Genomic DNA, 24,636 nt, shown 5'->3' with positions numbered 1-24,636 from the left:
TCCTCAAAGTCCCACATCTGTACCATATTACAGCTGAGTTTACAGTTAAAAGCCTTGTGACATTTCGTTTTAAATCCTGGTCTTTATTCGCTCTATTATGACAATGACAACCAGGATACTCTACGGTATCAGATTTTTCTTTTATTGCCTACCATTAAGTTCATGTTTTTCCTTTTTGTAACATTTTTTTTTTGTATTTTTTTTGTCTTCATCAGCTAAAAAGGACGAAGAGGATCTAGAGGATAAGAAATCCATAAAGAAGAGGATTAAAGAGCTCAAGGTGCTCGATCCCAAGATTGCACAAAATCTCTGTAAGTGTCCTTTTTCCTCTCAGGCCACTTCTACCTTGATTTACATTTATAGGAGCCTTCAAAATGTGTTCAAGTGTAGTAGGCCGTTCTGGCGCTCTTATCTTTTTCACTTACTGTTCTTCTTTTACTTTTTAATTCTCTTATTGTCAAGTTGAATAACTTGGCAGAGAATGGGTTAGCCAATTTTTTTTTTTTTTTTACGCAGGTTTAGAATATAAAAATAAAGTGAAATGAAAGCTTGTGTGCACTCAGCACTTAACCGATACAAGCTTAAGCAACGACTTGTGAATGCGTCTCAAAGAAAGGTAAAAGTGATTTAGTTTTTAATTTTGCGCTGTTATTCTTAACACAGACGAGATTCCTGGGATTCTTTTTTGATCTTCTGTGCATTGCTCTTTTGATGTTCTGATCGCGCTTCAATATATTGATGCAAGATAAATCTTCCTTAAGTCGTGGTTTAAATCGCAAACCCACTTTCAGGTTCCTCCGATATGCTTTATGAATTTGCCAGTTGTTGGCCAGTGGTGGTGGGGGGGGGGGGGGGGGGGGGTGTAATTTCCCATTCTGGTTATGAAATCATAAAATAAAAACAAAACATGGATCGATTTCAAAAAGAAGACTGCATCCAAAATCTGGTGTCCTTTTGAAAATCATTTCATGATGGACTCACTAAATTATGGGCAGGAACAGATTCTCTGAGCAGGGGTGCCCAAACATCTGCCTTCTTTATTATGCCTTTGCTTGTTGCCATAGCAGTTATTACAAGACGGCACTTAATGTGAACCTGGCTGTTGATACTTATGACTCATCTCTTCGCACAAAGCTAATTAACAATGTTAAGGATCCATTAAGGCAGGAAGGAAAAAAATGAAAAACGCTACAGCGCATGATACCATAGATCCGTCTCCTCCTGATTCAACTCCCTCGCTCTCTTCAGGTTTCTTTCTCTCGCCTATGCACTCACAAGATGCATTCTCGCATGTATGCTTGGCCCTAAAATGATCGTTTTAAAAGCACCCGGCATTAATGAGGATCCCGCTGATCTCTTAAGCACTCTCGGATCTTTGCACCTCATTGGCTTATATGGAGGGGAGCCGTGACCTTTTGTTTCACGTATTAAAAGAAAATGGGACTAATCAGCCCCGTAACGGTGATAAATCATGCAGTAGAAACTATAGAGCAGGAAAGAGAGGGGTGGGAGAGTGGGCAAGTTTATACTATGCATTTCACCATAGGAGGGAAACGCTCTAAAAGCCTTGACTGAGGTTGGTAATGACTACGTTGGTTTTCCTTTTCTTTTTGATTGATCGATTGTGTTGTGCTTCACTGTGAAGTTTTATTCAGATCCCTGCTAATGAGTCGCGATGTACTATTTTTCTGTCGGCTCTAAGGAACTCACCGTTTGTATCAGGTGGTGATGTAAAAACGTGATTGTTAGATCCCCCTTTTCTGACAGTGAAAATTAGGTTTAAGTAAGAAAATCAAGAAAGTAAAAACATGTCAAATCAGAAACAGAATGACAATCTATATGCATGTTTTGTGTTGACGTGTTAATACTGGTTCAGCTGTGTATGATTTAATACGCAGGGATTTCTCCACGCTGTACTCAAATATGGACGAGCTGCAGTGTTTGTTTTTCATATTTTTGTAATATACCTTCATCTGGCTGGAGCATATGTATTTCCTTACAGCTCGAATGATGATAAGCTATTACCCAACCCATTCCTTATCATACATTTGGTTTTGAATCTAGCCAAGCTATTTAGACTTTTAAAATTAGATATTTGAAAACAGTTTTGTTTGATGGACTCATGCACTGATGCAGCTTTAATTGGATTTCTCTTTGGTTCCAACTTCATTTACTTAATGTGTTCTTTAATGCATTCTTGAGCTCTTTTGTTTTCTGTCTCTTTATTCATTGTTACTTCTTTCTAATTCATTTGATAAGTTGCCTGAAACCACCGTAATAATGCACAGTTGTGAATCATTCTAATATGTACAAAAGCCTTTGCTTTCCTATCCCCCCCCCCTCTCCCCAGCAATCTTCTTGGGTTCCTACCGCATGCCTTACCAGGAAATACGTCGCATGATAGTGGAGGTGGATGAGGAGCAGCTCACTGAACCTATGATCCAGGTAGGACAAGCGTTGCGTAAAGTTGCAAAAATGTTTGAAGCCTCATCTTTTTTTTTTTTTTTGCATCGGGAGCGTAAGAATCCGTTGACCCGCCAACAGTAAATCTGGTCATGCTCAACTGTGAGATGGAAAGAATATTGGAGAGCAACTCATCCGACAATATGCAACTACGCACCTGAGGCTGGAATTGGATTTCTTGTGCTGCTCTTCTCCTACACAGCTACACAGGTTCACGCCCCAACTCCTGCCTGTTGTCTTCATTAGTTGTCAACCTTAAAACGCAGCGTAGCTTAAGGCTGAAACGTTGGGTATCTCTAAATATGAAGTACACCCTCATTTGTGACTGTTTGTCAGACAAAGAGTCTGGAAATGATAGAACCAAACAGACTTATATACTGTGGGTGTTTACCAAGGCTGTCGGTCCTCTGTTTTGTGCTTTAATTTATAAACACTTATTTCGCTTTGTGACTGTAGGCTTTGTTTGTCATTTATTAATTAATGACAGTACTTTGGCTCATTCATCACTAAGTTTATCACATATTCTTACGGTCTTTCTTTCTTTTGGATCACTGGGTCAGGTGTGGAAAAGGTCACTGAATGAACAGTTTGGTTCACAGTTTTGCGTTTGGTTCACCCCTCATCTGTAGAGGACTATGCAACTTTTGTGGATTTAACAAAAAGTTATATTCAGAGAAATGGCACGCTAAAACAGAGAAATAAAGGAAGTTTGGCATTAGGTCTCAAAATCCTTCTCACTTACTTTGGCAAAATACTTGCATAAAGTCTTGTGGAGAGCATAAATTATATTATAGCAGCAAAACTCTGATTTTTTTTATAGCTTGTATTTGAGTTGAAGTTATTTTAATGAATTTATTTGTAGTTTTGGACAGTTTTATACTTTCTCGCTGGCTCTCTGCATTGAAGTTTAGAGCATTGTTTTTGAATTCTTAGCAGGAGGAAACATTATTCGTTCAGAGGCTTGAGTACTTGAATTACATGTTAAACTCCTCCGTCCTCCACAGTGGCATAGGGCCGCTTATATTTAGCTATAAAATATCCTGATGCTTTAGTGGTGGACTTTTGCCCTGCTTGACTTTTCACCTACAGGCTGTTCAAAAGTTGTGGGAAGTTGAAGTTGTTCTTCTGTGATGTAGCTCAGTTTTCGACCTATCTGAGATATTTCAATATTCCAGTAAAACGGAATAAAAAGCATAGTTTCACTAGTATTAAAAAAAAAAAAAAACTGTAGAGTTATTATGAATTATTCATTATGTTAACATTTGTAAGTAAACTTTCATTTATAAAAATAAAAAAACATGCGAGAAGCAAAAGATTAAATAAAAAGATACCTCAAAACATCTGTGTAGGTCATAATATTAGATCCTCATTGATTAAATGCCTGTCAAAACAAAAATAGAGATCAGTCTCCCCTGTCACTGGCAGCACTTTCCTTCTTATCCTGATGATCTCAGACTATGGGAAGACATTTTAAGCTCTACGAGGCCAGGTGGTCTTTAAAAGTGAGGACAGAGATTTTAAACTAGTTTCTAAATTGTACAGTCAGCCAGTGCAAACACACACAAAAAGGGGTGACTTGGAGATATTCCTGTGATAGAAGAAACAGGTGTTTATCGATTGTCTTGAACGACACTCTAAAGACATGTCAGAGTCAAAGTTGACACCAAGGTTTCTTTGGCTTTGCTGAACAATAAAACCTGGTGCACCATTGTGCTGCATGATTTCAGATTGGTAAACTCAGTTTTTTCCAGGATTAAGCTGTAGTTAATTGATATGCAACCACAGTTTGATGCTGATTAAGCATTTAATCAAAGAAGACATGCTGTTCAGTAGTCTTACCTGAACAATAAAGATGTGTATCACCAACAAAAAGAATGGGAGAACCATCAGGGAAATGTCTTGAATTTATTTTATAGGGGAAGCGTGTAGACATTCTTAGGAGAGGTCCCTAAACAGAACCCTGTGGTTCCACACCTGCCAGTCCATTTCTACCAGAAAGGTACAAGCAGAGCCACTTTAGAGCCTGACAGTTCACTGTAGGTTGTCATTTAAGATTTTACCAAGTGCCCAAATGTGTGTATTGTTCACTTTTGAATGACTTTTTTTGTTCTTTTCTGATGTTGAATGATCATAACAATTCCGTATATTTCAAAAATGATTGCTAATTTAACTGATTATTATCGTTACTTTTTCCATAAGATGAAGTTTCTATTTTGAATACTCTGAGATGCTAATTTTAATACATTTTGAGCATTTCTTTTTGTTTAATTGGGTTTTATTTAATTTATGCAACCCAGAAAAGGCTGTTAATATAATATAATTACAAAACTCATACTTCTGTGTATGGGATACATGAGAGGGGGGGAAAAAGACTAACAACTCTGTGTGAAACAGATTAAAAGACAGTTTGCTGCATTAACTTTTTAATTGGGTTTTTGGCTGACTATTTTTGCACCAAACATTGAGGTTAATGAATGCCTCTGAAGGTTTTAGATTATTTTGCTGTCATAGTGTGCAGACTGAGCTGAAACAAATAAAAACAAACCTGAGCTTTAGATGTACACATTGAATAATTCATTTGATCAATTAATAGTCATTAAGGCAAATTCAATTATGGTGCATCAATAAAAGAAGCTCTATTTACACACGTGCCTTTGTTTGCTTTGACTCCAGGCACCAGAGCAATTTCACCACATAAGACTGTAAATGTCGGCTGCAAAGCAACAGGCTTTATTAAAAATGAACCGCTGTATATTCACAATAAATACGCAATTTATTTTGCTCTCTGCTGATTTTTCTGCCTGAAACACGACTTCATGCATGCAAAGCCTGTCTTTGGTTAAACATTATTTATTATTTTAATGAAAAGCAGAGGAAAGGAAAAATCCACATTGCTCCTTAGCTTTTCTGGGGGCAGCTAGTTTGTTGTGGGGACGCAGGGACGACAATCCTCCGTTTCGTGAAATGGCTTAAATTTCAAGCAAAGTTCAAACGTTGAAGAAATATTTAATGTTTAACAAGGCACCAAGTCTATTTACTAAATTTAATAATGTCTGGGATCGTGTTTTCTTTTTTTTCTTTTTTGCTACTTTCATCATCTCCCTTTCACACTGTTTGCAGAACCTTGTAAAGCACCTCCCAGAGCAGGAACAGCTGAACGCGCTGGCCAAGTACAAAAACGAGTACTCTAATTTGTCAGAGCCTGAGCAGTTCGGGGTTGTGGTGAGTATACTCATGCACGCACACCCACATGCGCACAAAAACTGTCAGCCCAACTCAGACTAAATGGCTATTGCTTTAATAACATACACAAGTAGAGCATACAACTTTTTTTTCCCTATAATACGAGTAGAAATGCACACACACAAAAAAAACAGGCATTATGTCCCACTATACTATTTTGGATGATTACGAGTCTCGACTCTTTCCTCTATCGTTATAGTGCAAAGTTAAGTGTACTATGAATAAAACAGTTAAACAGAGCATAACCGGCTGCACAGATTTCGAAAACATGTTTGTTACTTCATTAATTTTATGGTAATCTAAACTTGTCTCGTATTTGCATTTCTTTCTCTGTCTTTGTGAAAACACTAATGCACGCACAGGCACATACTGAGTGCTTTCCTATGATTAACATAATCCGGGGCTTTTTAAAATTCTATCTTTTTAAGAGGTAGGAAGAGAGCCAGGACACCTGTGGACTAATTTATGCACATTAAAGAGCACCACTTGCTACCTTATTACGTCTGCATCATTTTCCCAAAGACGGTCCAAAGAATGTTTATTCGGATTTATAGTTAAAGGGTGTTGTGGGCTTTCTGTTTATAGAAACTTTGATATTGATAGAAACGTGTAATAATCTACTCCTTTTGGCCTTTGTTTTGTACTCACATTGAAAATACATTTGGTTGATTGACTAGAGGGAGGAGATGAAGCGCTTAGAACAGCTTTTTTTGTGTAAAACTAGCTAAATTGAACCAGGTAATTCCTGTTTCTATGAGTATGTGTAGGCCCAAAGCAGCTTGTGGTTTCACCTTAAATGGTGAATTTATTTAGTGCTTTTCTAATCATAATGACCATTAAAGCACTTCACACTATTAAAGAAAAGCTATGAAGACAACATATATACAGTTAGTTTGTATTTTCAGCACATTCCTCTTCACACTTTAGCTGAGGTCTCTCCTGTATGTTTCATTGTGTGGCTGTAATGTCTATGCAGAGAACATTGTCCAAATTGCTCCGTACAGTGCCCTCTAAACATGCGTTTTTCTCCAGGTTAATTGAACAATTATCATTGACAAAAACGTCATTGTGTTTTTGTGCCAAAAAAGTCTAGAATAGGTAAAAAATCTTAGAATCAATTTTCATTTCTTGCATCACATTTTACGCATAATTTTGAGATATTGATGCAACAGATTCCTGCATATAATTCAAGTGTGTCTCAATCAGCTAGAGTGTCATCGAAAAGTTAATTTATTTCTGTACTTCAGTTTGGACTGGCAAACTCATATATGGGTTCGTACACAGAATGGTATATTCTAAGTGTTTATTTCTGTTTAATATTGATGACTATGGTTTATAGCTTATGAAAAACCAAAATTAAGTTTATCTCAAAGTTAAAGTATTACATAATATCAATAAAAACAGAGGACATTTAATACAGACATCTTATGCTGTAGACATGTTATGGCCTCGAGAATCATGGGGAAGACCGATGATTTGACAGCTGTGGTCGGTAAACACCTAAAGGTCATTACTAAAGAAGCTTGCTTTTCAATTATGGCTATATGCAAGTCTATTAATGGAAAGTTGAGTGGAAAGAAAATACGTGGTTAAAAAAGGTGCAAAAAGCAGCAGGAACAACTGCAGCCATGAGAGGATTGCGAAGAAGCAAAAACAATGGCTGGACTGTTGCTAACAGGTCCCGAATACTTTGTTCAGATAGAAGAACATTTTGCCTTACATTTGGGAGTCGGAGCCACATGCTGCTGTTATTTTCCTACGGGTCTTGGAAACGTCCCACACTACTAAATACCTGGTGTAATGACCATGATATCGTCACATTTGATTGGACAACACACTCATCTAACATAAATCCCACAGAGAACCTATTTGCTATTGTCAAGCTGAATATGAGCTGAAGGCCATTATTAAAGCCACCTGAGCTTCCTGAACACCCCAACAGTGCCACAGGCTGATCTCCTCCATGCCAACGCTGCATAGATGTAGTAAATTATACAAAGAGTTGAGTGCTCGACAGTAGATGCACATAACTTTCTCTATGCCAAGACGTATGTTTGAAACCATTTTAATTGGTCCTGTAATCTATTTTCTGATCAATTTAATTTTGGGTTTTCATTAACTGTGTTCATCAAAGTCACTATAAATGTGTCAAAATAGATTTATGTAGGTATTATGAAAATGTTTCATATAATCAGATTTGACTAATGGCAAAAATGCAAAAAAGGTTTGAACATAGAATCACTTGAAGCAGTGATATAGAATCGTTGTTGCATACCCTGGCATGTTGCGTTGTCAGGTTTCTACAGTAGGCCAGAAAAGACAAACTATACAGTTATCCATCTGCAATCAAATCTGCCAGATAGCACGATATCCCCCACAAAAGCCAAGGTTTTACTTTGATTTCCAGAATGTTATTTCGATTTAAGCTCCTACGACAGCATTGTTTAGTAGAGTGGGAAGTGTTCTAGGGGTGTGATGTCCTACACCTGTTCATGCCAGAAACACCTGGTACATCCTTGTTGCTCAGTACGCACATGTACCGGATACAGCTTTGTTTCCTCGCTGAACACATGCGGCACCAAATGCACAACGCAACATTCTGTAACACAAGTTTAAAAAGTGGGACCACAACTAAACGGAGAGGACTGCAAGCTATCGCTAAAATCTGCTGTTTTGAAAACAAGGTTTCTCATGCAGCCACAGTGAAGGAAAAAAAGTCGGCTCAACCAGAACTTTCAGGTTCAGCTGGTGCACTGGGTTGTCGAAAATATCAAAACAACTCCAAAGTGATTAAAACATCTTCTATTCTAAAATACAGGCACAGTTTTATAAAAAAAAAAAAAAAAAAACAGCCTTCACTGTTTTTTAAGTGGCAAATTGTCAGGCAGTTCTATGCTTTCCACATTTTTTTAAGTTTTAGAAGACAATAAAATCAAATTAGTTTCATAATTTGATTCTTTTTTTTTTTTTTTACTGCTCATTGAAGTAAAAAAAAAAAAGAAATCCTGTATTTTTGTTTTCCTGGTTAATACGTACTGGAATCGTACCAAACCGTGACTTTTGTGTACACCTCCAATACAATGTTCTCTTAGATATTTAAGTACATTCTTACTGCCATGCTTTTCTTAGGGTTATGTTTAAAACTGGAATAATTAATCTGCTCACAGCTGTTCTCAATGCAAACCTCGATTGTTCTAAAAGATTATCTTTATTTGAATTCATCTTATATTAGCTCATAGCTTAATGTGTAAATAATTAGGGCCGGCGGCACAGAAAGGTGCTGGCCCCATGGGCCAGGTTGGTAACACTCTGAATATCTCCTCTAACCTGCAGGGCACCAGACAAATAAATGAGCAGTTGTTGCCTGAAAGGCAGGCTCAGCTGCAGCGTTTACCAGCTGTTCCTCTGCACCTGACAATTGTTTGTTTCGTTTTATTAAAATGTATCTTAAATAAATGACTTTACGCTGTGACAGATACTTGATGTTTAACATCTTGTGTAAGTGCCTTTTCTAGTTTGCTCCAGGTATTGCAGGTTTTAAGAATATACCATTACAGTGTCTCTCTTGACCTCTTAATCTGCTGCCTCTCTGTATCCAGACAGACTAACAAAATATATGTTGAGTGAGAGTTTGAAGCTTTTATGATTTCTTCAGTGCGTATAAGGCTCTGAATAAAAAAAAAAAAAAGAGAAAGCTGATGGGTAAAGGGGAAAAAAAAAAGAGCTGTGGCTGTGCATCTGTCAACTCGACAGAAGCGGAGAGAAAGTCTGTTTGCTCCCATTGGTACACGTCATTGCTTGCTTAAAATGTGATCCATTAAGTATTGATATACCCGGAAAAATAACAGAAAAAGCCAGAATTCAATCCTTTCTGTTTTTAGGAGAGCATGACCTCATTAGGAGAAGCCAATGCTGCTCTGTTATTTTGGATGCGTTTACATCTTTCTCCAGCAAATGAAGGAACTGCAACATGCACACACATTATAACATTCAGAGAGTGGAACAAAACTAGAACTTTAAGGTAAAATGTTTTTTTTTTTTTTCTCTCTGTCGGTGTAGCCGTGTGTTTCTCTAAAGAGCCTAAATTATGTGATGTTTTTTTTTATTTAGTCTTCATCCATTTTTATCTCTCTCTGATCAGTCTGTGACTTTATTTGTATCAAACGTAATCTCCCTGGTGCTCTCTATGCGACAGAAAATTCATTCCACACTGATGGTGTGATCATGTTTGCTCTCTTCTTTTCCTGATCATCTAATCAGAGTCGGATACAACTTATCCAATCTCTGGACTTCGTTTCGGCTTCACTTTTTATTTCTTATGTGCTGTTTTATTCTTGTTAAATAGTTTTACCATTTGCTCTGAGGCTTCTTTTTTTTTCCTTCTTCATATGAACGCACAAATACGCTCACTCAGTCACTCGCTGAAATAGTTATTTGATAAAATTACAGTATCTATAATTAAACCCTCAATGGAGGACATCAAACCACACAGCCAGCTGTTGTTTAAACTAGACAATTGGAACCTGCCTCCCTCCTTCTTATCCCCCCCTCAGCACACGTACACAATCACTGTAGTGGCCAGGTCTTGGGCCCAATGCAATATTTTTCAATTTTCTCTAATTGTGTGAGAGTGGTAATCCAAGGCAGGCTATTGTATATTCCACCCCCTCCGCTGCCTGGCCTATATGGACACTAACTCCACAATTAACTTACCAGACCTGGGACTCAAATCAAATCACTGCCAGCATCTATTACCGCCACCTAGCAACACTTTCCTGTATGCAGGTTGCATAAATGTGCGCTAAATTAGATCGGATAAATGTTGAAAGTGCCAAAAATGTGATTGTAGATATTTTGAAGTCTGAGTATGTTCTCTAAAGTGGGAGTTTTTTTTTTTTTTTTCCCCCTCTGGTTTCCTTCAGTTTTGCTGCATACGTTTTTCTACTTATTGATACACACTTTTTCTTGTCACAGATGAGCAGCATGAAGCGGCTGCGACCTCGACTTAGCCACATCCTATTCCGACTCCAGTTTGAGGAGCACGTGAACAACCTGCGTCCGGACATCCTGGCAGTAAACGCAGCGTGCGAAGAGGTCCGAAAGAGCCGCGCCTTTGGCCGCCTGCTGGAGCTGGTGCTGCTGCTGGGAAATTACATGAATGCAGGATCTCGAAATGCCCAGTCATACGGCTTTGACCTGAGTTCCCTCTGCAAGGTAAACGCTGACCCCCACATAGACCTTTCACACACACTGCGCAGTTATTTCTAATCCCATCGCCACTGATCCAACATGAGTGACGCGTGTTCAATAAGGCTCCTGATCCTGCATATTGATTTTATACAGCTTATGTTTGCAGGTGGACGCTTGAAGTAGCTAGGACAAAAGCTTTGACTGACGTGAAATGAACCTTACTTGGAAATGGTCTGATTGTTTCCTACTCGCTACTGCAGTCAATTCTATTCTGTGATATGTTTAATAAAGCGAATATTTTATCATTATTTTGTTTTGTAAAGAAGTGAGAGTCCAAATAGGTCAGGAGGTGGTGAAAGGAAAGACATTTTTTTTTGTCTTAGGTGTTGTTTATCAGAAGAAAAAAGTAGCAACAGAAATGTTGTCAAGCAATGTTGAATAAAAAAAACAAATTAAATGTTGAATGGACTTAATTTATATCAGCTTTTCCATTCATACTGACCTCCTGAAGCCCTTTCCACTCGAGCCACGTTTACCCAGTGGCACTCTCTAAAAACGCAAAAAACAACAACAAACATTCATACATCAACACAGATTTTTGTGCAACATGGGGTTAAGAGCCTTGCCCAGGGGGACAGCAACAGGTAACTGCTAATGAACCCAAAACTTTTTAAATACAAGACAGCTATTCTACAAATCTAACCCAGTCGCCTAAAATGGGAAAATGCACAATGAATAAATAATACATTCTCGATCCAACAGTAAATAAGTTCCCAATAAATAAAAAAAGTTACCACCAAACGGCGAATAAAAGGTCAGTTTTAATTGAAATAACAATGATTTCAGGATTTATCTCACTTTTTAACTAATGAAATATGAAAACTGCACATTACATTTGTATCCATGGCCCCGTTTATTAGTTTTTAAGAGCCACTCTTAGCTGGATTTTACATCTGAGCCTTTTGGGGTATGTCTCTGCCAGCTTTCCTCATCTAGAGACAAACATCTTTGTCCATTCTTCTTCTCCGCATTGTTGAAGCTCAGTTTAAAAGTCTCGCTAAACATTTGCATTTGGATTTGGGTCCAGGCCATTCTAATGCAGAAACCCTCCACCGTTTCTATCACCATCTGCCCTACAAGACTGATAGTGATGCGTAAACATACGAGACACGGTTTACATCAGTTTGCTTTTATCGAAAACCCTCCAATAAAGGCCATGCTTCGTTCCCATACTCCTGCTCAGAATAGATAACTGGGGCTGTGGCCACAATCCCTCTTAAAGCACACACACCCTTCAGGACTAACCAACCGCTTCATGGATGAAGACGTGGCCTGTGGGTATACCTCCGTGATGAAGACTGAGCACCAAGTTTCCCTGTGTGATAGTGTGGGCAAAAACAAGGTTTAATCTTTGGATGAGAAACTCCTGCAGTGGTTACATTAAAGCTGCTGGCACACGCGCTGCAGTTTCCACAGTAACAGCCACCGCAGCCATTTGTCACTGCCACCTCTTTGCCCTGTTAGACTTGGATGCTTATGCTCACATAAACACCAGCATATTTGCCAAATGCGGATTCCTGCATATTTGATGGACTGGAAACATTAGCAGAACAATAACATAATCAATCAACAGAGGTTTGTTTGTGGATTATGTCTTCCACTTAGTTCAGTGCTACTGTTCCAGGGTGTCGATTTCTTTTCTTTCTTTTTTTTTCCCCTCCCCCTCCTCACGCTGACATGTTGTCTGACCATGGTGAGTCGATGTCTCAGGCACAAAACGTAGAGGAAGGCATCACCTTCATGCCTCCCCCAGAGTTTGACAACTTAATACTATGACACACTTCACAGCACAGGGAAATTGCACCCAGCCCAGCTGGAAAAAGAAGAAATGTTTACATTGTCATCTATGATTACCATCCATCTATATTCAGAGAGGGACCTTTTGTGAGTGAGCCGTTGAAGCTTTTAGGCAAGGAGCAAAAAAAAAAAAAAGTAAAAAAAATGCGAGAAAATGAAAAGAGAGATGAGAATGTTTGATTAGAAGAGATAATGCAAACATGATTAAACCCAGCGGGTCTGAGTACACTGCTGTCTACCAATAGATCACCTAGAGAGATACACAGCAACAGACTCCGCAGGAGGGACGCACAGCGGGGATACCGAGAGGCATCCTGGAATTAGACTGTAAAAGACCAATGATGGAAATTTATCAGAGAAATTGAAAAATTGTCGTGTGCGGGCGAGAGAGGCGCAGCGAGTGCAGGGGGGTCATCACATTGTGAAATTGCATCTGCTGCATGAGTATGAGACATAAAATCATCTGTTGCGCTGTCAACACTTGGCGTTTATGACGCAGGCGTTCAGACACGAGTTTCTTTGTCTTATAATACCCAAATGATACTGCACATCTGATGTTGCGGGCGAAATTGCAGCGGTACATGTAAAGCCTGACAAACGTCTGCCGTGACAAGCTCTCACACTGTGATTTCCATTTTTCTTTGGAGAAGGAAAACAGAAAGCTAAAAAGGAGGCAATTTATACACATAGCTACATAGCAGTGGCACATCAAAGGAAAACCTTGAATGCCAGACACTTATAGTTTGGAGAATTCATTGCTCTATTATCCTCTGTTTTCATATATATCTTGTTTTTTTTTCTGTGACAACCTGCTTTGGGTCCACTTATCCCCTTGGGCGAACGGGTCACTGGAAATCAATATAAAATTCCTCAGAGTGATTTCTCCCTTGATGAAACTTTTCTATCTTGAGCGAACCTGGATGACTGTGCCCCCATCCATGGGTCACGAGGGGTCACAGAAACATTTGACGCTTATGAAAATGATGTTGAGTTATTTGGGCTTCTGCAGTCACTGACTGTCAGCCCAGTTGATCATCTGTGGAAGATTTTCATCTGCCACGTTGGACAGCGTCCTCCTCCATAAACATTTTTACTTCATCATTGGGGTTTGCTATATTTAGCGAATAAGACAGTGGCCTTTTTAAACCTGTACATACTCACATTAAAATGTCATGTCAGATTTTTCCTCATCAAACCTTTTTATAATGACATATAATGACAAGTAAAACACACGTTTATTAGTCGGAAAAGCAGGGATCAGAAAACTGGCTAAGCCTGGCGGTTGTTGCAGTGGGGGTGGGGGGGTTCAGACCAAAACTACCCTGTCGTTGGACAGTCCAGCTCCCTAAAGTGAATAACAGTTAGCATTAGCTTGTCTTGTCCAGGATCTTTACTACAACGCTGTTGCAGATACAGTAACCTTGTTATGTTGCTCACAAACATCCATGTCGTACTGTTAGCTTAGCACGTAGCACCGTTCAGCGTTTCGTTTTTCTTGTCTATCTGCCTGGGCAAGTTTCTCCAAAAAACAATTGTGTTTTATATGTGTCTATAAAGACAGTTGCATGTTTTATTCTGGCTGTAGGCTTTCAGCAGCAGCTCATGAATTGGGTGAGTATCAATGGAAATATTAAAGCTTGGGGTTCTAAAATCACCCCCGACCTGTCTGCCCCGAAAACCTGTAAGCAGCTGTGTTCAGGGAGAAGACGGCTTCAATTTGCGTCAGATTGGAAATGTTTGGGATGTTTGTGTTTGCGCCGCTCTGGTCAGCCAATTATAGCAGAGCGTGAGGACTAGGTAGGGGTCCGATGTGGAGTAGACCAGGGCTGGGAGAGACAGGGGGCAGGCTATGGCCTAGCCAGCGGTGTGATTACTTTGTCTCTACTCTGGTTCTCAATAAAGTGCTGGAACTTGATGGAATCAACGTTTCCTTTTATTCAATAAGTAACAGAGGAATCTGCTATCATTATTTCCCACAAAAGTCAGGGGAGCGACTGCAGGGAGGAGACGGGAGTGTCTGTGTCCTGCTGAAGAAAGAAGTGCAACAGTTTGGGCGGATGTGAATTGGCCAGTTTATATAAATCTGTATCTTTAAATAATAAATTTTTAATCAATTAGTTTACCAACCCTAAAATATATCATCTTTGGTATCACTGTTGCTGGTTTATAAGAAAACACAAATGATGCTTAGCCTGGCGGGGGGGGGGGGGGGGCAAGTAAAGTCTGGCGGCCCCCCAGGCTGGCAGTACAATTGGGGAAACTGATTTAAATAAAAAGCTGCAATAAACTGCTTGCAGAAGTGTACCCATCCTTAAACTGTTCATTTAACCCTTATTGCTCCTTAGTTAACACCTGTTATCACTAATAGGGATTCTGATTAATTGCAAAGACATATCAGCAGTTCTTGTGGGATTTAATCCTTTAGACAAAGCCATATTTCACTGAGAAGGCTCAAAATGCACTTTGGAAAACAAATATCAGTCACAAAAGGGTTCCACACAAAGTTCTAAAGTATTATTTAAATAATTGAAAAACAAAATGGCTGAATAGGGAAATTATAAAAACAGCACATGTCTCCGAGGTTGATCAAAAGACGAGACAGAAGCTGGTCAGGGAGGATGTCAGGACGTCAACAGCAACATTGAAGGAGCTGCAGAAATTCCCAATAAGCACTTCTTGTATTCTGCATGTGACAACAATCTCCTGTATTCTCCATGTGTCTGGCCTAAGGAGAAAGGTTGAGTGTCAGAATTGATTTCTTCCCAAGATAACTTTTCTCACATCAAAACCTGAGAAAATGTGTTGCAGTTTGATGAAACCAGACTTAATCCTTTGGACCATAATTCCCAATGGTATGCTTAGCACAAAGTTAACTTGCGAAGACACCATCCTGAAGAAAAGTGACCGTATAATAACTCGTGCTTATACCATTTGGCATTTGGTTCCAAATGGCAGAAAGTTTTTGCCCCATATTCCTTAAGGTGTCTGCTAGACATCTGGCACTTTTCACCATCATAGAAACTCCAAACATGCATCCAAATCATCCCAAGAATCACTGAATGTAAAGGAAAACCAAATGTTTAGAATGCAGTTTATAACCAAAGTCCAGAAAACTTCCACTGAAGAGGTCTGTGGATTAAATTTACCAAGATTTTATAGATTAGGATAATTTTTGTTAGGAATAGTGAGCAAATGTCAGCAAGTCAGCATGCGGGTGCAGATGGACCTACCAAAGAACACTGAATGCTGAAACACTGAATCGAAAGGTGCTTCACCAAAGTTTTCAATCTAAAGGTGTGCACACTTGTGCAGCTGTGCCTATCTATTTCAGTTTAAATAAATTCATTTCACTTTATTTTAGTTTATTCATATTTCACTTTATTTTAGTTTATTTATTTAGTACCAGTTTATGCAAGCGTCAAGTTGACGTGACAGCATCAACCTATATACAACCTTTTTTTTTTTTTTTAATAATCCCTATTAAAATACTTTTTATTGCCCCATTCAAAGAATCCCGTTTTTTTCAGGATTGCTTTCAGACAAAACGAGCTGCGTAACTTCATGTTTTTTTTTTATGTGTTTTTAACGCAGCTAAAGGACACAAAGTCTGCAGACCAGAAGACCACATTGCTGCACTTCTTGGCAGAGGTTTGTGAGGAGCAGTTCCCCGATGTGATCAAGTTTGTTGACGAGCTGGAGCACGTGGATCGAGCAAGCCGAGGTACATTTCATATATGGACATACCTTCAAACGCGTTATTATAGGACGTTAATAAACGTTTATTAAGTGTAGAAAGGATGGTGGCTGGTAACAAGTGTTCATAGGCACAAGGGGAAGGGGAAAGACATTCAGTCACCCTTCACCATGTTGTTGCACTTGGTTTCCCCCCGATCTAATTAAAATTAGTTTTACTTGTTTGCAGCTTTGTATGTCAGGAAAGCCCTTTAGATTTAAATGAGACAGGGGGAAAAAAAAAAAGCCTTTTGTGTTTTTAACTTTTTTCCACATGTTGTTTTAGCTGCTGGCGATGTCATTAAATCTAATAACTCAGCGTTAACTTATAAATTTCCCATGAAAACGCACCGGCGTCATGTTCCATTGTGAGCATTAATCATCACAGCTTGGCATAAACAATAGTGACAACACAATGCGGTAAAAGCAGGGGAAGATAATGGGAGCACACAATCTAATGAAAAGTAATGAGATATGTGGGATTTCGAGCTAAATCAAATTCCTGTGCTATGTACCTCAACACCTTGTTTAACACCGCCTGATCTCAAAGTCTGTATAATCAGTAAGATATTGTAGCTCATGCACAGGAAATAGGTTGGTTATTATTTTATTTCAGCATGCTGGAGGTTTTTCGGTGCTTGGTGCAGAAGCAGAGTGACCTACCTACACTGAAACAAGGCATTTCTTTTATGCATTCCTTTGTTTTCACTGTAAGCTTTATTCTTCATTAAAAAATCTCTCGGGGTTATTCTGGAATTAGCTAGCTTGTTGATTCTACAAACAATATGTGTTATTATTTCACTGTTTGATCCATGCAACACAGTTCATCTGCTCCGCTGCTTGAAACCCGCATTAATCTTCAGCTGTCGTACATTTACAAGTTTTTTTTTTCTGTTTTTTTTTTTTTTGTTGTTGTTGTGTTTTTTTTTTTTTTTTCCCCCCCCAAGGAAATACATCAGGTGATGTCAGCCATCCAGATGAAGAGCAGTCCTCTCTTTGAACACGTTTGGAGCCGCTGTGTTGGTTTTAACGCGATTTGGCGAGTTTTTTTTTTTTTTTTCTTCTTCTTCCTCGCACAAATATGGCTCCACTCAAAGTGCTTTTAGTCTGGCCCGACTCTCCTGGGTACGGTAAAGGTCAGAGACAAGCAGAGCCGACTGGGTGGTCAAAGGAGACCCGGTCTTGTTCTTTGTTCGCCGTTGCTGTAGGCGGCTCTCGGGCAGCGGCGGCGAGCAGAAGACCGTGTGCGCGGTCCGTGTTTGTTTGTGCGCGATGTTGTTCCGTCACAGCGTGTTTCCTCCCTGCTCCAAAGACGATTTTTTTTTACCCACTGCGCTGCTCCTGGTGGGAGGGAGAGAGGGAAAGTGCGAGGAGGAGAGAAACGTAGGGGGATAATTTGTGTGGCTTCATTGTTTGGACTCTCTTCATAAAGACTCCTCTAGATTTTCTTTTTTAATTTGTGCTTTTAGAAAACAGCGGATAATGACACCCCCGTTGTGGGTCTATTTCTCCCGACTGGACTTGCGTGTCCACAAGGCCGAGATTAATAAGTACAAGGTTGAGATCAATGGGAAGCACAGTTCTCAGATCTTTCTTCAGACTGTGTGACGTCTGCTTCACAGGCATCAAGCTGGGCATATTTACATCTGTATAGATGCAGGATCCTTTCTCTGTCACAGTCTTTCTCTGTTTCTCCACCAATATGACATGCTCACATTAAGTGTCTTATTACACCACATCTCGTATTCAGACACACAAATCCCATTTCTTTTCAACCGGGGCTGTTGAGTGGCTTCTTTTTCATTAATTCTGACAGCCATTTGAGAGGACTGTAGACGCGCTCAAAGGCTGCATTACATTCATAGACACCAAGCAAAGAGCTTACTTGGGCATGAAAACAAGGTTGGGTAGAGGTAGCAGTAATGATTTGTGTTCCAGCTCTGAAGGGTGCTACTTTTTTGACTGCATGTAACGCGGCCCCTCGTTTCCCCCACTCTTCTCACAGAGGCAAAACTGTACTTTAGTTCAGTGTCGCTTTGTGTCTGTCTTTTTTTCTTTTTGCTCCCCTCTCTTCAGCTCTGCAATCATTATTTCTCCTGACAGTGAGAAACAGTCTTTTTTTGCTGCTTCTGTCATTTCCCATGGATCTCTCCTTATCTGTCTGTCAACACCTCTGTGTCTGTCTGTCCTTCCCTTTCCTTTTTTTTTTCATCTCGTTCTTGGTTTCCGTTTTATTCGCTGTACCCCTTTTTGTTTTATTTCTATTTTTTTTTCTTCCCTTATCACAAACGGCGTTGCACAGCTAGGATGGTCTGAGCTTAGTGTTACTTTGTTTAAACCGATACTTGTAGCAGGCGAAGACTGAGAGCAACTAATGGGTTCAACCAGGGTAATTCGTCTCAAAGCTATAAACGCTACCTTTTGGTTGTAGAAACAGTTTTCAGGGAAATTCTGAAGACGCGTGCTTGCATGAAAGTTTTTTTGCGCGGCAGAGATGTGGAAGTAGTTCTGTTTCTGGCATCCTGTTGCATCAAAGAGTCATTAAGGACTTATGTGAGGACTCAACGACATTGAGATGGCTGTTTAATATGCTGTTCAAGCGCCGCTTTGTAGTTCTACCTCATGCAGTCTGAGCGATGAGCCTGAGGTTTAAAGTATATAGAAGGGGCTTTCCGCACTACGTTTCAGAGACTGCTTTGCTCTTTTGGATTGCGGTATCGTAGGAGCTCAGCATGTAGAGTGTTTGCAAGGATTTCCTATATAGGTCTCCCATCCACAGCCTCTGGCTCCATCAGTCAAGTCCCACTTGTCTGACAGGCTTTGGCCTCAGAGGGCAGATCTGCATTTCTTCACTCTTAATTTCCATATATCAAAAGATGATCTATTGTGGATCCGTCCGTGATGTGGCTCTTTGCGTATATGCATAGTTGTGTGCTCCTCTCTCCGTCTCCTTTATTGCACAGCAGGTTGACAGAGTAATAAAAGGATGTCAATGGGGGATTTGACCTCTACAAATACTGCAATTATTATTCCTCTAAAACACCCTATATCTGTCTGCAAGCTCTCTGGACTCCAGAGGCGTTCAGGTCCCAGTGCCCATAAAAATCACTCACGCCTTAATGCTCAGAATGAGAAAGCAACAACAGCTCGGCCAGAAAGTGCATGAAAGATACAGAAAGACCACTTTGTCCTTTTCTTTTTTTTCCCCCCCTTTGCATTCAGTTTGTCAGTCATAAGCCAAACCTTTGCAGATCAATTCCTCGTTCTCTATTTGAAACTTGCGTTTATATTAAACATGAATGTCGTCCGCTTTGAAGGGCATTTGTTTGTGTTTGGCATCTCATTCCAGCTGCCAGAGTCGCTCTCCTGGTAGATTTCCCTCCTGAAGCATCTGGTTCTGTGTTTTTTGTCACCTGTCTGTCAGCCATTGTTCACATGTCCTTCCATGTGAGTGAGCCACATCACAAAAGCCTGCAGATTAGCTTGTGAAGCAGAGAAAAGAGGAGATCCCCGTCTGTTTTGCTTTCTGCCTGGCCTTCCCTCGCTCTTTTCTCAGTCGCAGCGTCGTCTCGCCGGGCTTTAATCATTTCTATTAACAGACTGGCTGTCTGCCCCCCTTCCACTTTTCATTCTGCCCACAACTTGTTCAGTCAAATCTGGTTGCCAGGTAATGCAGGGGATAAAAAGAGAACAGGGTGAAAAGCAGGTAAAGGAGCAGTCTGTTTACTAAAACTTGGGCTGTTTATTACGACGGAGAAGCGGCGTGGCGGCCCGGTGTTTAGAGCGGGGCTCTCGCCTCTGGGAAAGCGTTAAACACAGAGGATAAATTTCATTGAAATGCATGTTTTGGTGACCAATAATGATTAATTGATTAATTAATGATTAATAAAGGCACCATCAATCTGGAATCTAGTGAAAATAGACAGTGTGTTGCAAAAGTATTGCTATCCCTTGTTTTTTCTTTAAACGACATGGTTCCACCACAGAATTCATGATTCTATTGGTATTTTATGTGAAATGCTAACACCAGACAGCTCATCATTGTGAAGCGGACATTAAATGTTCTCCTCGCCACGTATCTGAATGGAATGGCTGACTTGTCTGCTCAGCATGCTATTAAGTGGCACAGAGGCCTGCTAATGAACTGATTGTCTGATTAAGGTGAAGGTAGGGCTTATAATATGAGTCATTATGGGGGGGGGGGGTATAAATACTTTTGCAAAGCCCTGTCTTTTAACAAGTTTTTAGTTATTTTTATATAGGGTATAATTACGATGCATGAAACTACAGATGTATGTAACACCTAGACCCAAGCTTCGTTTCTACTATGTTGTCAGCAGTAATGGTTCAGTGAAGCAGTGCAGCCTTTTCAGATTATATAGATGCGTTTCGAGTGTCATTATAAAAATTATTAATCATTTAACTGTTTTTGCCAGGTTTCCTGTCTGTTGGTGTCTTAATGTCACCAGACCCAGTCTGTTTAATGATGCTATGACATCCCATTAATGATCTTTACTTAACCAAAGCCTTCTCCAGAAATCAATCATCTCTTTTTATAGCAGACAAGCGACCGTAAAAGCATTGCAGAGTTGTCGCACTGGTGCAGTAGCAAGACTGTGCTGTGGGTTTAAACCTCTAATGGACCGATTCTCTGCAGCACAAATGAAATATGTCTAAAGTCTTTCCAACGGCTGCTCATGGAAGGATTAAATAGGGCGTACACGGAAAAACTAAATGTTCGGTTTGAACACTTGCCAGCACTTTTATTTTTTAACAGATGTTTTAAACACACAATGGCGTTTTTAGTGTTTGACTGACTATTGTTGTCAGAGAAGACAAGATAAGGTACGGCGAACAGTAAAAAGCGTTGCTTAGACTGAAAAATAAGTGCAGTTAAAATGAAGGATCATCTGCATTTCAGGGGAGGAAGCCATGCTAATAATTTGCCAAGTACTTTTGCCGTATAATGTATGAACTGCTTTAAATGTTGTTGTTTTTTTTTACCCCCATAATCCTGTTGTTCCTGATTTTCACAATCGGAAGTAACGAGTAAAACGTACTGCTTGCTCTTTTCCCTCTGCCATCTGAAAGCAGAAGTATGTTTAGTATTTATGTTCTTTTAGATTCTCGCTGTGACCCTCTAGAAAAGACCAAATCAACTCTTCATCAAACAAAAATGTCAAAGATAAAAAAAAAAAAAAGTTCAACTCTCTGCTACTGCAGGGGTTTTAAATCTGTTTTTAAGTGACTAGCGCAGTGGGTTTTCATCACTAAAAGGGGTTTATGTCATGGAGTAAAAGAGAAGCTAAGCTACTCTTTTCTGTTTTTTTTTTTTTTTTTTCTTTTTTCATAAAGCTTGTATTAGGATCAAGGGAAATTTGAAACTACTTAAAATTAAGCAGCTTATGTTTTTTTCTTTTTTCTTTTTTTTTTTTTTTGTCAAGCAGGGCCTAATCAGAGTAATTCAAGCGATATAATGTATTCACTCACCAACTAAATGTGTCAACCATGACAAACTTAGCAAGCATTTCGAGCTCAGCCTCCTCCTATAGTTTCCTGGTGTAAAATTCATGCACCTGTTGTTAAGAACGCATTCAGAGCATGAAAGGCCCTGAAACCCAATCATAATTTGCCTTTTCATTACAATACGCGAAGCAGTCTTTTCTGTTGTCCCCGTCTCTGCCTGTGTCTCCTCATCCTTGAGGCACGTGTGTTTTCGGTCCACCACCATAGACGTGCGTGTTTGTGGCTAAAAATATGCGCTTGTGTCTCTTAGTTTCTGCAGAGAATCTGGAAAAGAGCCTCAGGCAGATGGAGAGGCAGCTGCTGCAGCTCGAGAGAGACCTGGAGACTTTCTCTTCCACCGATGACCCTAACGACATGTTCCTCACCAAAATGGCTATATCCTTTTTTCACATTTATGCATATGCTTTACTGCTCGAAGGCAGCATACAGTGGGTTGAATGTGTGGAAAAATAAGAAAATGAGGTCAGAAGAATATTGCTGAGATGCAATAAGTTGGATCAACTCTGAGTTTCTAGCATCATCTCCTGTGAATTTATAATGTAGTTTGTGTAGCTTTCACTGTGGGGGGGGGGGGAGGAAGGAAAGAGATGGGAAGATAAGGATGTGCTGCTCGCTCAGTCTTGGTCACACTTGGTTTCCATTTCATTATCAATGATGATGTGCACAAGTAATGAGTACATCCCATTCCACAGCCAACTCACTATTCCAGCCTCTTTCTCAGCTTTTCTTTTTTTCTCCCCTGAACGGTTAAGAGTGAACGCAACTTCAAACGGAAAGCAAAGGGTTGGAGAGGGAGATTTGGTGCATCGCTGTCTTTAACTCTGGCACTGACAGCAGACACTGTTTATCCCCGAGGAGCGACGAGTTATTATGCCATCGAATTGTAATTTAATTATACAAAGCGAACGCACTGATGCCCAAACAGAGACAACATATTTCTGCTGCCCATTCGGGATATCTCAGTCCACCGCTGACAGCCGGTGTGCATTTGACAGCAGGGGTGAATTATTCATCGCCTTCTGAGAAAGTTCTGCAGGATCAGGCTGACAGGTACGACTCGGGCCAGGTGTGTTCAATAATACACTCTGTTCCCTGCCCCCTTCATGTAGTTTTGATCAACAGCCTTGGGGCTGGGGCACTGATGACTTGTGCTGAGTTAGTTAGCAGAGCACTTGAGAGCAACTCGGACAAAACTTGAAGCAACTATCTGTCACCGGGGCACTTTTCTCTTCGCACGGTATGTCGAGGGGTTAAACGTGTATTCGGTTAAAAAATGCAACCTGTATAAAATACAGGAATAATTTACTAACTAACATTAGTAATAGATTATATAGGAAAATAACTTATTTACCCCCTTACTGGCACCTGCTTGTACTGTGCTCCTACCTGTAAAATCCAGTGTGCTTCAGGAAATATTCGGGAAGCATCTTTTGCGTACAAATGTGAAGCTGCAGTATAGTGGCTTGAGAAATTATTCATATTTATCAGACATTTTAATGTTTTAATCATAATTTGGGAATAACCAACCTTTGTGAAACTGAGAGCTACTTCATCGGTACTGTGTGCTATGCAGGGCTACCTGCTCGCCTTAACTTTACGTAATATATACATGTTTTTAATGCTTTTGTCATTTTTAAATCTATGTAAATACAAGTGTGACTAAAAAGGAAGAGCAACTGAATAAGATAACACGTTAGTGCAGCTCACTGGAAGATTGTGCTGCTTTTTTGAACAGGCTTGAGGGCACCACATGTGGTCCTGGGGGGGCTGGCTGGTGCCCGTGGGCACCATGTCCGTGACCCCCGTTTTAATGTATTTTATTTGGATTCTATGCAAAAAAGCGACACAATGTTGCACATCATAGGAAAGTGAAAGCACATCAATGTGTTGGTTTCTGGAATTATTCTAATAATAATTTAAAAAATCTGAATACTGTGGTGTGCTTTTATTTTTCAGCCCTTTTTAATTTGATATCCCAAAATAAAACCTAGTGAGGGCAAAGGCAGGGGTAACTGCAGAGATCCACAGCTCAGGTGGGTGGAGGTGGCCTCTATGGAAGAGTGATGAATGGAAAGCCATTTTTGAATAAAAGCCATGAGGATTTCTGTCGCAGTTTCCCACAAGCCACCTTGGCTCCACAACAAACACATGGAAGAAGGCGCTCTGCTTGGATGAGACCAAAACTGAACTGTTTAGCATAAACAGAACAACTAACACTGCACTCCGTCTCCTATACTACACAGCTGTAGTGAAGTATGGTGGAGTCAGGATCATACTGCTGGGATGCTTTTGTTTCACTGAGGACAGGCATGATGGTACAAATACAAACCAATCCTGGAAGAAAAGCTGTCAGAGCCTGTAAAACACTTGAGAGTGGGGTCTAGGTTAACTTTCCAGAACAACAACGACAACACTAAACACTCTGTCAGACCTACAATAAAATGATTTACTTTAAATCTAATTCATTTGTTGGAATGGCCTAGTCAAAGTCTGCTGCTGAGACATTCTTTTTTTTTTAATCTAATCAGAGCGAGCCCACCAGAAATTGTTGTACAAAGTATTGACTTGAGTCAAGTTTAAACCACACTTTTCAGATTTTTAATTGTAAGAAGAAAACAAAACCGT

General features: G+C 39.9%; 1 protein-coding gene across 6 annotated transcripts in view; it reads left to right on the top strand.

The window, feature by feature from the left end:
- LOC105933805 (protein diaphanous homolog 3) overlaps nucleotides 1-24,636 on the top strand; it is a gene marked incomplete at its 5' end in the record, with an annotated part of 217,759 nt that overhangs the window by 72,774 nt on the left and 120,349 nt on the right. For all 6 annotated transcript variants that reach the window (XM_036136077.1, XM_036136076.1, XM_036136074.1 and 3 more), the window contains 6 exon segments: nucleotides 216-311; nucleotides 2,351-2,445; nucleotides 5,584-5,685; nucleotides 10,681-10,920; nucleotides 16,345-16,474; nucleotides 22,262-22,386. In XM_036136077.1, the coding sequence (XP_035991970.1) occupies nucleotides 216-311; nucleotides 2,351-2,445; nucleotides 5,584-5,685; nucleotides 10,681-10,920; nucleotides 16,345-16,474; nucleotides 22,262-22,386 (788 nt within the window).

Source organism: Fundulus heteroclitus, chromosome 4 (genome assembly GCF_011125445.2).
Source record: "Fundulus heteroclitus isolate FHET01 chromosome 4, MU-UCD_Fhet_4.1, whole genome shotgun sequence".
NCBI lineage: Eukaryota > Metazoa > Chordata > Actinopteri > Cyprinodontiformes > Fundulidae > Fundulus > Fundulus heteroclitus.
The sequence above is the reverse complement of the archived record's forward strand: the minus strand, read 5'-3'. Positions and strand labels throughout refer to the sequence as shown.